The 14,173-nt window shown below is 39.9% G+C and overlaps 3 protein-coding genes across 3 annotated transcripts; 1 reads left to right on the forward strand and 2 right to left on the reverse strand.

The window, feature by feature from the left end:
- Positions 1 to 1,981: 1,981 nt before the first annotated feature.
- PCOAH_00039060 (Structural maintenance of chromosomes protein) lies at positions 1,982 to 5,861 on the reverse strand (the record flags this gene model as incomplete). Its single annotated transcript, XM_020060697.1, has 2 exons — positions 1,982 to 2,377; positions 2,601 to 5,861. 2 exons carry the CDS (start codon positions 5,859 to 5,861, stop codon positions 1,982 to 1,984), a joined length of 3,657 nt encoding a protein of 1,218 aa, XP_019916898.1.
- Positions 5,862 to 6,981: 1,120 nt separating this feature from the next.
- PCOAH_00039070 (Uncharacterized protein) lies at positions 6,982 to 10,773 on the forward strand (the record flags this gene model as incomplete). Its single annotated transcript, XM_020060698.1, has 8 exons — positions 6,982 to 7,023; positions 7,217 to 7,282; positions 7,386 to 7,532; positions 7,663 to 7,776; positions 7,946 to 8,043; positions 8,168 to 8,232; positions 8,411 to 8,517; positions 9,244 to 10,773. 8 exons carry the CDS (start codon positions 6,982 to 6,984, stop codon positions 10,771 to 10,773), a joined length of 2,169 nt encoding a protein of 722 aa, XP_019916143.1.
- Positions 10,774 to 11,340: 567 nt separating this feature from the next.
- On the reverse strand, positions 11,341 to 13,761 carry PCOAH_00039080 (Uncharacterized protein; the record flags this gene model as incomplete). The annotated part of the gene is made up of 1 exon (XM_020060699.1): positions 11,341 to 13,761. The coding sequence occupies one exon, from the start codon at positions 13,759 to 13,761 to the stop codon at positions 11,341 to 11,343; it is 2,421 nt and encodes an 806-aa protein (XP_019916751.1).
- Between the last annotated feature and the right edge of the window lie 412 nt (positions 13,762 to 14,173).

Raw genomic sequence — 14,173 nt, forward strand, 5'->3', positions numbered from 1 at the left:
TTGGAAAATTAAATGTGCTCCCCACGTGTAGTAATTATTTATCTAATGAACGTTATAAAAAATGCCTGAGTGATGCTGTGGGTGCATATACATGGTTGTGTGATCAGTGGGATGAAATGGATGATATGTATTTTAGAAAGTTTAAGAAGCATCACAGGAACTGTAAGACTAAGGGACTACCACAACTAGCATGCACTGCACCCTTAGGACCAGCACTATCATCGCTTCAGGCAAAAAGTGAACATCCCTCAGAAGGGACAAGTGACCGAAGTCAACATTTAGGAACTGAGGCACTTGGACCAGATGCTAGACAGAATGAATCAGGTAAGTGTGTAGAGTAAAACTACCTCTTAAATGGAGTAAATCTGTTTCAGTTAAAGTAACTGCACCTTAAATAAATTAACCTTAACAGGTAAAGTAACCTGTACCAGGTAAAAGTGAAGCAATAAAGGAGTCCTATGTAAGGGTAGATGTCTCACAGAGTAATCTTCCTGAGGGGGGAGGAAATAAAAAAAAAAAAAAATATATATGTGGATACGTTAGTGAATGAGGAAGTAGATGTAGGATTTCGCATTTTAGGGTGTATGTGTAGGACTTCATACTTAAGGTTGCGGGTTTTAGGGTATAGGAATAACAATATAGCCTGCTATTTAGCTGTTTCAGGGTGTAAGGACAACAATGTTTTCTGTTGTTCAGCTGTTTAGGGAGGGATATGCATCTAAGGTGTGCATACAAAAAAAAGAGCAGAGAGGAAAAAAAAAGGAAAAAAAAAAAAAAAAAAAAAAATGTGAATGAAACAGTGGAGGGGGTGTAGGATTTCGCATTTTAGGGGTGTAAGGTTTCACAGTTAATGTTGAGATTCTAGGTTAATGACCCATAATATGACCTGGTACTTAGCTATTAAGGGTACTTGAAAAAGGAAAGAAAAGGAAGAAAAGAGGAGGAAAAAGAAAGGGGAAAAAGTAAAAGAGAAAAAGAAAGAAAAAAGAAGGAAGGAAAAGAATAACAGAAAAAAAAGAAAAAAAAGTTTCACGGAAAGGAAATGTGCTAATATTATTCATTTTCTTTACTTATTTTTCAGCCGCACCTGGTGGAGATGGAAAGGGAGGTTCTGACGGTGGTGGTAGTCATAGAAAGGAAGGGGAAGAAGCAGATAATCCTGGTATCGTACCTGTTGCTGTGTCTGGTGGACTTGCTACAATTGGTTTACCTGCAGCTCTTTTCTTTTTATATAAAGTAATTACCACTACAGTAGATATGCGCATAGTACAATGTACTAATATTTACTTCTTTTTAAAATAAATGTTAAAATAAGCATTAATACATATATTATGTACATATTTTCACCCATTCCCTCCTACTTCATAGTACACTTCTTTATTTTCTGGAATACGTAACACCCCTCCTAGAAGCAGAAGAAAAAGGAGGTCCTTCCGACAAGACTTAAACACATACTCGGGGGATTCTTCTACAGAATATGGAACATATTATTCAACAGCGGAGGAAGCTTCAACAGTAGCTTCAACTGTAGATGATTCTACTGTATATGGTGGGTCAACATCTACCACCAGAAGAGGAAGGAATAATGGAAGAGCTCAACATAGGAATATAAGTTATCAACGTATATAGTGTCCCGAGAATTATAATAATTTACAGTTCCTTAGTTTGTTATCACCATAATCATAAAATAGTCATAAAATGCGGGCGGAAATATACATTTCTATGAACATACACATGCAAAATATTTAATGTAGAATGTAAGAAAATAGGAAAAGAAGCTAAAGGAAGTTAGAAAAAGAAAAACATGAAAAACGAATCTTTACGCAGCCACCATGAGAGAATTACATTTATAACAGAACTGATATTATATGCATCTGTAATTTATGGGAAAAATGCGCATACACACGCATGGGCATATGTGTATTTTGTTATCACACCGATAGGCACGCCGATATGCAGAGTGCCCCACGTCGAAGAACCGTTAGTCATCGTCCGGATCCCTCTCGTGAATAGTAACCCTTCGTCGCTTCACTTCGGTCACCTCCTTGTTATTTTTACTCTGTCTAATATCAAGCGAGTGTCGGTTGACGGTCGAAATGCCATCGATAAATCTCATTTTGAACAGAACATCCGCGTGGGAAAACATGCCCTCTTTTAAAGAGACAATAATAAACTGGGAGTTGGGAAATTGTGTCCTTATCATATCTCCGATGTTCTGCGTGTGGTTTAGATCCAGAGCCGCGTCGATTTCGTCCAGAATGTACATAGGCACGGTTCTCACTTTGAGCAGCGCCAAAATTAAGGAGAGCGCCAGGAGACTCCTCTGGCCGCCGCTCAATTCGGTTAGGGACTCCTTCCAGTTGTTGTTGAAGGCGATCTGAAGAGGGGAGATAAGAAAAGTAAAGCAAGGAAGGATAAAGGACAAGCCGCATTCATTATGAAGAGACACATGCGACACTTCGCGTGTGCACTCCATGAGGAAGAAGAAGAATTCTGTGATGTTATCATCAAACCGTGTTGTACGCACACAAAAAAGTTCATAACTATGAAGTAGCCGGTGGGACAATGCAAATGGGGGGGAAAACCCGCTCACATCGTACCTTCATCTCAATCCCGTTGGAGAGGTCCCCATCGACGACACTCAACTTAGCCTGTGCATTATTGAGCAGCGTTGAAAAGATAGCCTGGAAGTACTCATTAATTTGCTCATACATAGCAAGTAAACTTTCACTTTTTTTCACGTCCAGATCTGCTATAACTTCTTGTATCTTCTTCTTGTCCTCTTCTACCTGGGACTTCTTCGTGATGAGATCCTTGTAATCCACCTGCACCTGCTCATACATTTGGACAGCCTTCCTGTTGATGTTTATGGACAATTTATTTTGTTCATTTTGGAGGGCTTGTATTTTTTTCTGTATGACATCATGTCTAAAATTTTCAAAATCGTATGGAGTGCATTTCTTATTGAACAGTGGTTCGTAAGATTCGATCCAAACGTGTGTCTTGTTAAGATACTTGACAGTTTCGCTGGCCGTTTGGGAATCCTTCTGTAAGTCAATTAATGTGTTATCTAGCTTTTTCAAATCAAGCATGTGTTTGCTTTTTTTTTTTTCCAAATCTTCCATCTTTTTTATTACGTCTTTTATTTCATTTTCATAGCAAGTGAAGCTGGCCTGGAGTTCTAAAATTTTATTATCAAGATTTTTCAGCTCCTCCAATGCAGCATTTATGTTATTTTCAATTTCTTCAATTTTTTTATCAATTTGATTTATGGTCTCATCAGCGGTGACCAAATCGTTGCTTTCTTTTTCCATTTGTTTTTTGTAATTCTCTATTTGGAGGAGTACTCCATCCACTTCTTCTTTCTTTTTGTGTTCTTCATTTTCGAGGAGTTTTATTTTATTTTTTAATTTTCTGACTGATTCCTTTAGGTCCTCCTCTTTTTTGTCTTTATTGTTTTCATATTCTGTGATGTCTTTTTCAATTTTGTGTATGACCTCAGTGAGTTTCTTCTGCTTGGCATACAACTCGGTGAGTTCTTTTCGCCCTTTCTCTATTTCGTCTTTCGATTGCTCAATTTTTTGGCATATGTTTCCGTACTTGCTCGTTTGTATTCTGTTTTCTATGTTGCTTAAATTGTTGGCATAAATTTGTAAATCTTTACACAATTTTTTTTTTTTTTCCTCCGCTTTTTGGAGCATGTCCAACTTGGCTGTTATTTCCTTCAACTTTTGGTCCTTCTCCATAAACTCTTTTTTCTTATTTTCATATTTTTCATAGTGAAGTAAGAAGAGGTTGATATTTTTGTTCGATCCCCCGGACATGCTTCCCGACGTGTCGAACTTATCTCCCTCCAGGGTGATGGTCGGGAAGGACATCTTCTTATTTGGATTGTATGTAATTTTCTTACAGTAATCAACGTTGGAGCATATAATAGTTCCGTTAAAAAGGTACCTGATCAGTTTTTCCAACTTGTTGTTATATTCCATGATGTCTAAAAAGTAGATAACGTCCTTCTTATCTTTTGAATCTACCCCGACATATTTTCGGCATTCTTCTACAATCTTTTCGTTCATATCTCGTGACACGACGCAGTCTTTTAAAGGCAGCAGGGTTACTCTCCTGCTTCCCTTGGCAAAATTATTATATTCGAATAGGCTTTTACTGCACTCTTTGTTCTGGACAAGAATGTAGGATAATTTTCCCCCAAGGATAAGGTGAATGGCCAAGGCCGTTTGTCTGTACTCTTTTTTAATTTTTATCAGTTCATATATCTGTCCAAGGACATCTGCTGGGTTGACATTGCCAGGTATCTTGAAATCGATTTTCACATGGTTGATTAAATTTTTCAGCACTTGTAACTCCTGCTGCAGTTTTTCTATTTCGTTTGTCAGGACCTTTTTATCTTCCTGCAGTTGGTCCAAATCGTGGAAGTTATTATGTTCACTGTTTAATTTTTGTAATTCTTCCTCACAGGCGATTTTCTTCTTTTCCTCCGTTTCTTTTTCCTTGTTCATTTCGCTGAACTCCTTTTCGAATTTTTTCCTCTGGTCCTTTAAAGCCATGATTTCCTTCTCGAGATGTTTGCTATTTTGCAGCAAGTTATTTATCTGCGTCTCTATTTGGCTCAGATTCGTTTTATTATTTTTCAGCTGCTCTCTGAAGGAGCCTGTATACTCGCTGTTGTTGATTCCCCCACTTAGGAGGCAGTTAATGGTGGTCTGCTTTTCACTAAGTTCTTCCCGTAGGAGTTCTATTTTTCTTTTCAGATCTTCGTAAGACTTTAAATTTTTATTATTTTTTTCGTCATTTTTTTCATAATCATTTAATTTCTTTTCAATACGTTTTATTTCTTTTTTAATTTCTTCTTTTTTTTTTTTTTCCTTTTCTTTTTCTTTTCCTTCTATCTTTGCTTCCGACTTGAGATGGGAGATTTTCTTTTCCACCTGTTCCTTCTCCGAAATGAGTATCTTCATAGGTTCGCTGGCAACATATGTCTGGCTAGCTAATTTCTCCTTTTCTTTTTTATAAATTTCCATTTCTTTGTCTATATCTTTGATGTCTTTTTCGAGGACTTTCTTTTCATCCATTGCGTCTTCAATTTTTTCTTTACTTTTCTCCATCATATTTTTGGCTACATAATATTTGTATGCAATTTCGATTTTTTCAAATTTTTCAATTTCTTCATTATTGCTAATGAATTTGTTGTATTCTTCCTTTTCCTTCTTCAATTTTACGAGGGTGGGTTCAATTTCGTCCACTAGTACTTTATTAATTTCCTCCAGCTTCTGATCTTTTTTTCCCATTAATTTGATTGCGTTTGTTCTTTTCACCTCGTACAGTTTTGTCCCACTGGATTCTTCAATCAGGCCGAGCAACTCCACCGGCTTCATATTTATCACTTTTGTTATCTTCCCTTGCATGATTAGAAAATGCGGATTGTTAATATTTAATTTGAGTGACTGGAAGAAGTCGCTAATATCCTTTGGCTTGGCGTTGTGGCTATTTAGCAGGTACCTATTTCGTCCTCCTAAAACGATTTGTCTCGTTATGGTAATATTCTTCATATCTCTGTACGGTTCTTGTAGAGGACTTGGCTTCTGCTCATTGTTAAATTTTATCGTTACGCTTCCTTTGGTGATTCCCGCCTGTCCTTGCTTGTAGATCAGCTCGTCCAGTCTATTCACCCGAATCAGGTTTAAATTGTTTATGCCCATGACGAAGCAGATTGCGTCTAGGACGTTTGACTTCCCGCTTCCGTTTAGCCCCGTTATGGCGTTGAACTGCGGATGGAACGGCCCGATCACCGTTTTGGTTGGATAGCTCTTGAAGCCATCCAGGATGATCTCCTCGATGTGCATTTTGAAAACGGGGCTTCTTCTTCATCAAGCGGTTTAATTGGTTCAGGCGGTACGCGTTCTCCGTCTGGGCGTGCCTCGCCCGTTGCGCTACTTCAGCTTATTATATTTTATTATGTTATTTATATATATTTTTTTTTTTTTTTTGGTCCGTTCCTGATTTCCAACTTTCCCCCGTTCACCATTTCCACCGCGGGAGGAAGTGAAGCTGTTGTGAAATCTGTCCCTCCCCTGGAGAGTTTCCCTATTTTTGATGTATTTCCCCGGTGGGCTGGGACCTCCGAATGTTAAACAATTTGCTGACGATTTTGCGAATGGTCCTAATCTCGCGAGCGAAGGTGACACATGATAAGGAATCCTTTAAACATACTTTCCCTTTTTTTTTTTTTTTTTTTCCAAAGGAGGAAAATTCGAGCCCAACAAGGAAGCATATTTTTTGTGTTATTCCCCGGTTGGTCAACCTTCAAAACGTCCTTCTGTCAAATACGCAGCGTGCATGTATTTGCGAACGGTGCTTTTTTACACGCACTACACATTTGCGCATTTTTCAAAAGTCCAACTTTCTGTAGGTAATTTTTTTTTTCTTTCTCACGGGAGAGTGCAATTTACACCCCTTTGTATGTTCCACCCGTGTGTGTGTGTATGTATATATGCTTGGCCCAACAGCGGGGGGACCTACACGGGAAATCCACTTGGGAAGTCAAGTAAAAATTCCTCATAAATCACATGGAAAGTGTGAAAATGAGAGAAGAAAAAAAACATGAACAGGAGATCACTCAAAAGACAAAATAAAAAAAATGAAAAATTGACAAAAGGTCCCCCATTTTATGTCTTCCCCGTTTCTCCATTAACAGACTTAACGTAAAAAAATAAAATTGATTAGCTTGAAAACTCAAACACCTATGTACTGGCATATGTACACATGGCAGTAATTTTCCCCAACCAAGTGGCACGAACATGTAACCACTTATGTAGTGATCAAATCGAACAGAAGCTTCCACATAATGAACGACACGTCAACAAGAATGTCTAGCCAATTTTCAATCCACCTTTCAGTGAATCCCCTTTGTAGATATGCAAGCGCATCCGCCGTGAGACGCGTATCAGTAGCAGGTGCGCAAAAATGGAGTACTTAATTTTGGAGGAGAAATATAAAAACCTCTTGGTAAGCGATTCTGCAAAGGGGAACGGATGGTATATGCTTGTGTCATTCTATATGTACCATAGTGAGTACCCCCCCATGTTTAGAAGCTGCACGTAGAATATTGTCCTTTCCAAAAAAGTGCACATTAAGGACAAATGCACTTACCTCTTGATATACATTTTTCCTATACCCAATTTCGCACGAACGCTGAAAGAACAAATCCAACCACGAAAAGGCGGTCCTGAAAAAGGAGTCACAGGCCCTTCGGAAAAAGTTACAGGTTCGAAAAAAGGGGGGAATAACGCACATCGCATCGGACATGTGCGGTGCAGATAATTGAATGCATCCTCTTACACTGCGCCTATTATCCAACCCTTAAGTAGAATCTCGAAGGGGCCTACATCGAAAAGGAAAAAGAGGTGGCGGAAATACTAGGGGAAAAAGAAAACCTGGAAGATCGACTAAGCAAAATGGGGAAAGAAAACGAATCATTGGAGGAGGAAATAATAAAACTTAACGAAAAAATAGTGGTAATAATTGTGACTATAGCGGGGGGAGACGATCGAATGGTTCTGCATCCCACCATGTGTGTTCTTATTCGCTCAATGTGAACCCTTTAGAACCTCCAACACCGCACTTAAAAAATATACACACTTGAAGGACCTGACGGACTTATCCAAAACGTATCGACAAATGATAAAAAGCCGAAACAAGGAACTGCAACACTCGCACTTTTTGGTGGCCGAAAATATGCACCTTAGAAATACCCTTGAGGTGAGACACTTCCCGACCATGTGAATGCACATGCGAATGTAAATGCGAAGTGCCGTCCACGTGGTTGATTGGTTGCGTCTATAATGGTTCCCCTGAATTGGACTTTTTTATAACTGCCTGTTCGTGACTTTGCCCCTTTTGTAACTCCCCTACTTTTTTCGTCTTCCAGCTAGCGCATAGCGAAAAGATGGAGATCGAATCCGAACTCGGGAAGAAAAAAAATATCATACAGTTGATCAAGAATAAATATAAAAACAACATAGGCAGGTAAAAAGTGCACAATTCAGCCTACACAAAAGCGGTAGTTAACCTGCCCAACATCTTTGCCTGCGTACACACACTATGCAATGGTGTCATGAACAATGCTTCACTTTTTTTTTTTCTTTTTAAGGCTTCTTGAAAAGTTTAACGAAAAGGATAGACACTTTTACGAGTTCCAAACTTCCGTCGTAAAAGGTAATCATTTGGACAGGAGCACAAAACTTTATGAGTCCGTAGATGGGTCAACTGGGAGAGCGGAATTTGGAAAAAGCCTATCGTTGCAACAAATGCAAGGCGCTCTTTCTCATTTTTACTGCCTCTCTCACCTACACACATGCACGCACACCATGTGCGGGCTAACCGCCTTTACCAGAATTGCACAATTTAAAATTGGCCATCCGACGGGAACAGCAAAACACCTTTTATGACGACAGTATACGGGACGATACTATTTTGAACATAAGCCATCACCTGGATGTGGTAAGTTTGTGCGGAGCGGGGGAAAAATAAATGGAAAAAAAAAAAAAAAAAAAAAAGAGGAAATTCCTTGTGCGCCATTCTTTTTTGGTACAATTTTCTACCATATCAACTGGGAAGAGAACCCTCTACTGCCCTACCTGCATTTAAAAAAAAAAAAAACTACGTCCGGCCGCGCAGTGTAGCATTCAAAATAGATACTTCTTTCTCCCCCTTGGCAATTTTTATGCACACCAGCTGATTAAAAAGATGGAGGAGAAAATGACCATATCCGTAACGAAGTAGAACCTCCGACGCGAACGTAAAGGCGACCCACAAAGTGCAAGCACAAACATGGGCGTATGCTCCTGTATATCGTATGCATATAAACGGATGAGTGACGAGGCGGCTACTCACTTTTCCTGCGAAGGTTACAACGAAAACGCAGCGCCTCGATTGGTATATACTTCCCCTAGAGTGGCAAAAAAAAAGGGGGCAAAATCCCAAATTGAATAACACCAGAAAGATGGTAGTACCACCCCCAGATAATATCGCCAAACGAGCAGATGCATCATTCTAAGTGTGCAAATTGATTACCCGCAGGGCGAAGAAATCTCACCGTGAACGCGCAGAAAGATGCGCGTGGCACTCCTGCCCCCGTGCATGTATGCCGGGAAGACAAATAGCAGACACCACAGGACGCCATTCATACCCCTGCGGAAGTGTCAATTCACCATTTCCTCTGTTAAGCTAAACAGTGCAAATAGCAAACTTCTCGAATGCAAAGAAATAAACGACCAAAATTATGACGCTATAATAAAAAAGAGGAAAACATTTCTTCTATATGGATATGCCCATTACTCAAATAGATGTTTCACCCATTTGGATAAATTGGCATCCCTAAATAATGACTTCATACAAATCAGGGAAGATGAAAAATTGCCTCTATACAAGCTAAACGTGAGTAGGAATAATTTCCTCGTTCGTAAATTCCACATTAAGTCGGTACCCACAATTCAGTTAAGGCATAAAAATAAGCTAATAGATGAACTGATAGGAAATGAATTAAATGAGCAAACAAATGTAGACAGACTACTAAGAAGGTGTGGCACTTACTTTAACTCCATTAGAGAGGTAGACAATATGGTCGATTTTCTGGCCAGGGAGGAGGAGCTTCCCACTAGCGGCTATAATGAATTATTCGAGAGGGAAGAATTTCTTCATGGGATATGCCCATCCATAGGAACAACTCATGGGGAAGACCATATAAATATGATCCCTCACCAAAAGGACAAAAATAACTTCGAAATAGAAATGAAAGAAAAACTGTTCCCAAAAGATACGCTGAACGGTTTATTGCTAAAATATCAGTGCACCACCTACGTCCTTTTTAAAAAACTGGAGCTTTTACTTAATGGGGAAAAAAAAAATACTCCTCTTATCAAGCTTCTCTTGAATGAAATAATTGCCAACCATAGTTCCTACTTGGACATAAATGAGCGCTACAGCAAGTTAATGGCCAAAGCGTTTCTCCTTCTTTTCGATGAGGAAAAATTGGCAATCGAAAAATTGTTGGACCTAAAGAAAGATTTGGAAGCAGCAGACACAGACTCTTCTATACATGCGCATCTTATCCAGTCGATTCATTTCAACGAACCGATCATCACTTTCGACGATTTTAAAAATATTCATTTGAGGTGTCTTAACAAAGTGGACGAATTTTTATCAAACGAAACGGAAGAGGAAGGTCCATCAGGAATAATGGTAACCTCTGGGGAAATTCCCTATTCAGGCGAAAAAGCAGAAATACAAAATGGTATATTTAAAAAATGCACGAAAAACAGTGCGACGACGAGATACCTCAGCCGCGTGTGCAGAATACTGGCCGTAAAATATTTGCAAAAGGAACAGTACGATGATGCCTTCCACCACGCGCTACAATCATACACATTAACATTTCCCCTAAATAATGTGGACACATCTAAGTCGAAGGTCCTGATTGAAAATTTAATTCTCTATCTGGGGGCATACAATCCGAGCGTCATTAAATTTTTGAGCGATCTGCAATTGCTCTTTACCGACAAAATTTTCAAGGTGGTTCGGTTTCCCCACACAAGGGCAATTAAAGGTGGACGGCCAATGATGAAAAGGGGCAAGTCTGGGAAGTGGCTGTGGCTAAGTCAGGACTGGAAACCTCGGTGGTTGAAGAAAAAGGCAAAGTTGATTTTGGAGGAGGAGTGGAGGTGCGTCCCTGATAAGAACGTCCCCTTCTGGAATTAGAAGCGCCATCTGCATGTAGCAACACGTGTTACCAGGAAAGATGGATGGCAAAAAAGGAGAAAACCTTAATGGAGTGCGGAAGGTGTGCACACAAATTTACGTTTGGGATGTCCCACATGCAGGTGCACGCGCGAGGGTGGGTGGACAGAAAAATATATAAATATATACATATATATAAATATATCATATATATGTGTGTTTGTGTGTATTCTTACGTATGTACATTAGTAAGCGCGTGTGCACACGCCGACATGATAAATGGGTATAGACAAAATAGTTAATTCGTCATCCTTATAGATCAGCGGCATGTGTTAGCGACGCGCAGATTATACCAGTGTGTGTTCATATACACTTGTTCACAGACGCGCATTCATGCAGATGTGTGTATTCCCCTACATGTGTGCCGATAAAGAATCCGTCGCGTGTCCAACGGGGGACACCCTGCACGTTCGTCAAACCGTTAGCGAACGTGTACTCTTTTTTTTGTCAACTGAGGTGGAATTCGCCTGGTACGTGGCCACGTCGTACTAATCAAGTGGGTGTACGCCCCCGCCGCAAAATTCCACCTTATACTACTTCTTGAATGGCCCCCTGGGCAGTTGTCTGCGCGTTCTCCTGGGTGCTGGTGGATATGCTCGCTGATGGGCTTGACTTGGGGACCCGCTTCTTCTTCTTACCCACGGAGTGCTTCGCCTTGTAGGCTAGCCTGGCCTCAGAGGACACCTTGGCCTCGAAGGTGGTGTTTCCTCCGTCCCGATCATTTTTATCCTCAGAAAAATTGTGAACAGTGCTGGAGTCGTTATCTTGGCTGAAGTCTTGCTTGCTTCTAGATAAAGATTCTGCCTTGGGTACCTTCTTAAGGACTTCGAATGCATCCCTGGCTTTCTGCATTTGTATTTTATTCAAGTAGAGTTCCTTCTTCAAGCTGTGTAGTTCATCCACCTGGTGTTTAGCCGATTTATCATACATCATTTCCTTGAATTTCATATTTGCATGGACTTTTCTATTTTTGGCCACTTCCATCAGGTAGGCATTTTGTCTGTGAACTTCATTTTCTCTGATTTGTTTTTCCAGTTCAACCATGAACAGGTCTTTCTTGTTCGATGCGTCAATTACGTTTTCTAGATTGTTGCACATGAGTCGAAGTTCGTTTTGCAGTTCTTTATTTCTTTCCTCATATTGTTTGACCAAAATTTCATTGCGTATTATTTCATTTTTCAACAAAACTATTTCTGAATCTTTTTCTTGTATCATGGATTGTAGGTGAGAGGATTGCTTTTCCAATATGCCTATTTCGGACGTGCATTTGTCTACCTTTTCTGTGTAAAGGAGTTGCTGTTTTCTTAGGAGTTCTTTCAATTTGGTTAGATCCTTTTCGCTTTTCTGTAGCATACTTTCCATATATGCTATGCGCATGTCACGTGAAACGATGGATTCCATGTACTCCAGGGTGTCCTTCCTCAATTCGCTTAAAGCTTGAAACGTATTTTCATATTTAAAGTTCACATTTTTATTTTCTTCCTTCAGTTCGTACACTTCCTTTTCCAACTCCACGATTGTTGACTTGAGCGTATACATATCGTTGTTGTCGAAACTGGGTTGGGAAAATTTGGACACCTTTTTCCCCTTTTTGTATGAATTTCTATTCTCCTTTGAGTCATCTTCTTCCAATGTAAGGAGACCCTCCTCACACGTGCTCTTCGTCTTGTACCAGCTGAATTCATCCTCCTTATGTTTTCCCTCTTCTGCTTCCTTCACACCATAAGTGTCGTTTCTCTCATATGGATCAACTATGTTGTTCCTCCTTTCGTTCGCTTTGTTTAGTCCCTTTTGGTTATTTTTCCCTGCACATTTTTGGTACTTATCCTCCTCTACTTCCTTACCTCTGCCTTGCAAAAATTTGAAAAGATTATGCACATCACTCAGACTTGTGTTCTCCTTCAAGCGAAGCAGGAAATCGTTTTCGTTGTCCACAGAGCCGATTTCATTTTCCAGTTTGTTCAGGACTTTATCTCGGACGTTTAAACTTGACTTTAGGGACCTTCTCTCAATTTCTACCCTTTTCAAATGTTTGAGCGTTTCTTCATATTTGATTTTTTGGTCCAACAATTTTTCCTTCAGCTTTCTATTTTCTACATTGGAGTACTCCCTGTCGTTTTGTTCACCGTCCGGTCTGATCATTTCGCTTTTTCTCTTCTCATTTTGGATCTCATTTTCCAATTCCTTTATTTGTTCATCCTTTTCTTTTATCAGTTCATTAATTTTATTTTTTATAATCGGTTCTGGTAGTTTTTCCTTTGTTACTCTCTTTTTAAAAGGTTCCACATGGTTTATTTTTCCCATCAGTTCTGGATCTTTGTTTTTTTTCTTCTCATTAATGTTGTAGAGTTGCATTTCGTCGTGCGTACTTAGTTGCACGTACCCTTTGCTGCCATGCACGGGGGAATCAAATAGGATGGGAACTCCACCCACGTCACTGTACACCTTTTCGCAACTGTCTTGCATGAATACCGGTTTGGTATTAAACAGGCACGGCACTTTGCTCACTTTTCTGATGATCCGTTTGTTTGTTGGGGGAGCATTATACCCCGTTGTGTAACCACTAACAGTTGGATTGGTAAATATGCCGCTGTTATGAATCCCATTTTTGGTTCCATTGTTCATTTCATTGCACCCCATTGTGTGTCCCTTTAAACAGGGGAATGAATTCATGCAGTTAACCTTTGGAGCATTTCCCCCATGTGCACCATAATTGGCAATCGCTGTACTTTGGCTACCTACATTCGGGTTGTAGGTAACCTTCTCTGTGTAGATTGGTGGGTGCGACTTAAACGTGGTGGTGGCGTACATCGGACCCACCTTGCTGCTACGGTACTCGTATACATCTCGGTTGCTCAGTTTTGCCTTTTCTTCATTTTGGGCTCTAATTTCGTGGTACTTGCTGGAGGGTATTAGGTTGTGGGGTGTCATAAACAAGGGGGAGCTCATTTTGGCCGATGGGTAGGCGGAGATAAGAGGCGTTGTGGCGATCACTACACCTGCTAGAAGGCAAATAATTCTTTCCTATTCTCGCTGACTGCACTGACTGCACTGACTGCACTGACTGCAAATACTTTCTAGCTGATCAGCGGCTCTTAAAAATACTTGTGCACGGTGAATTAATTAAAGGGAAAATGCTGAGCGCAATTTTTCCATACAACAAAAAGTAGATTTGTGTGTGCGGCTAAAATGTTGACTCATAAAGTATGAAAGACAAAATGGGGAATCACCATCGATAGCCGTGTCAGCTAAGAGGCACGCTTCGAAGGACGTGGTGAAGACAGAGGTATATACTGTGACAAAAATTACAACAAAGACAAATATAAAGCTACTTAAACGAAACAATAAAGGGGGGGAGATA

Source organism: Plasmodium coatneyi, chromosome 12 (assembly GCF_001680005.1).
Source record: "Plasmodium coatneyi strain Hackeri chromosome 12, complete sequence".
Classification (NCBI taxonomy): Eukaryota; Apicomplexa; class Aconoidasida; order Haemosporida; family Plasmodiidae; genus Plasmodium; species Plasmodium coatneyi.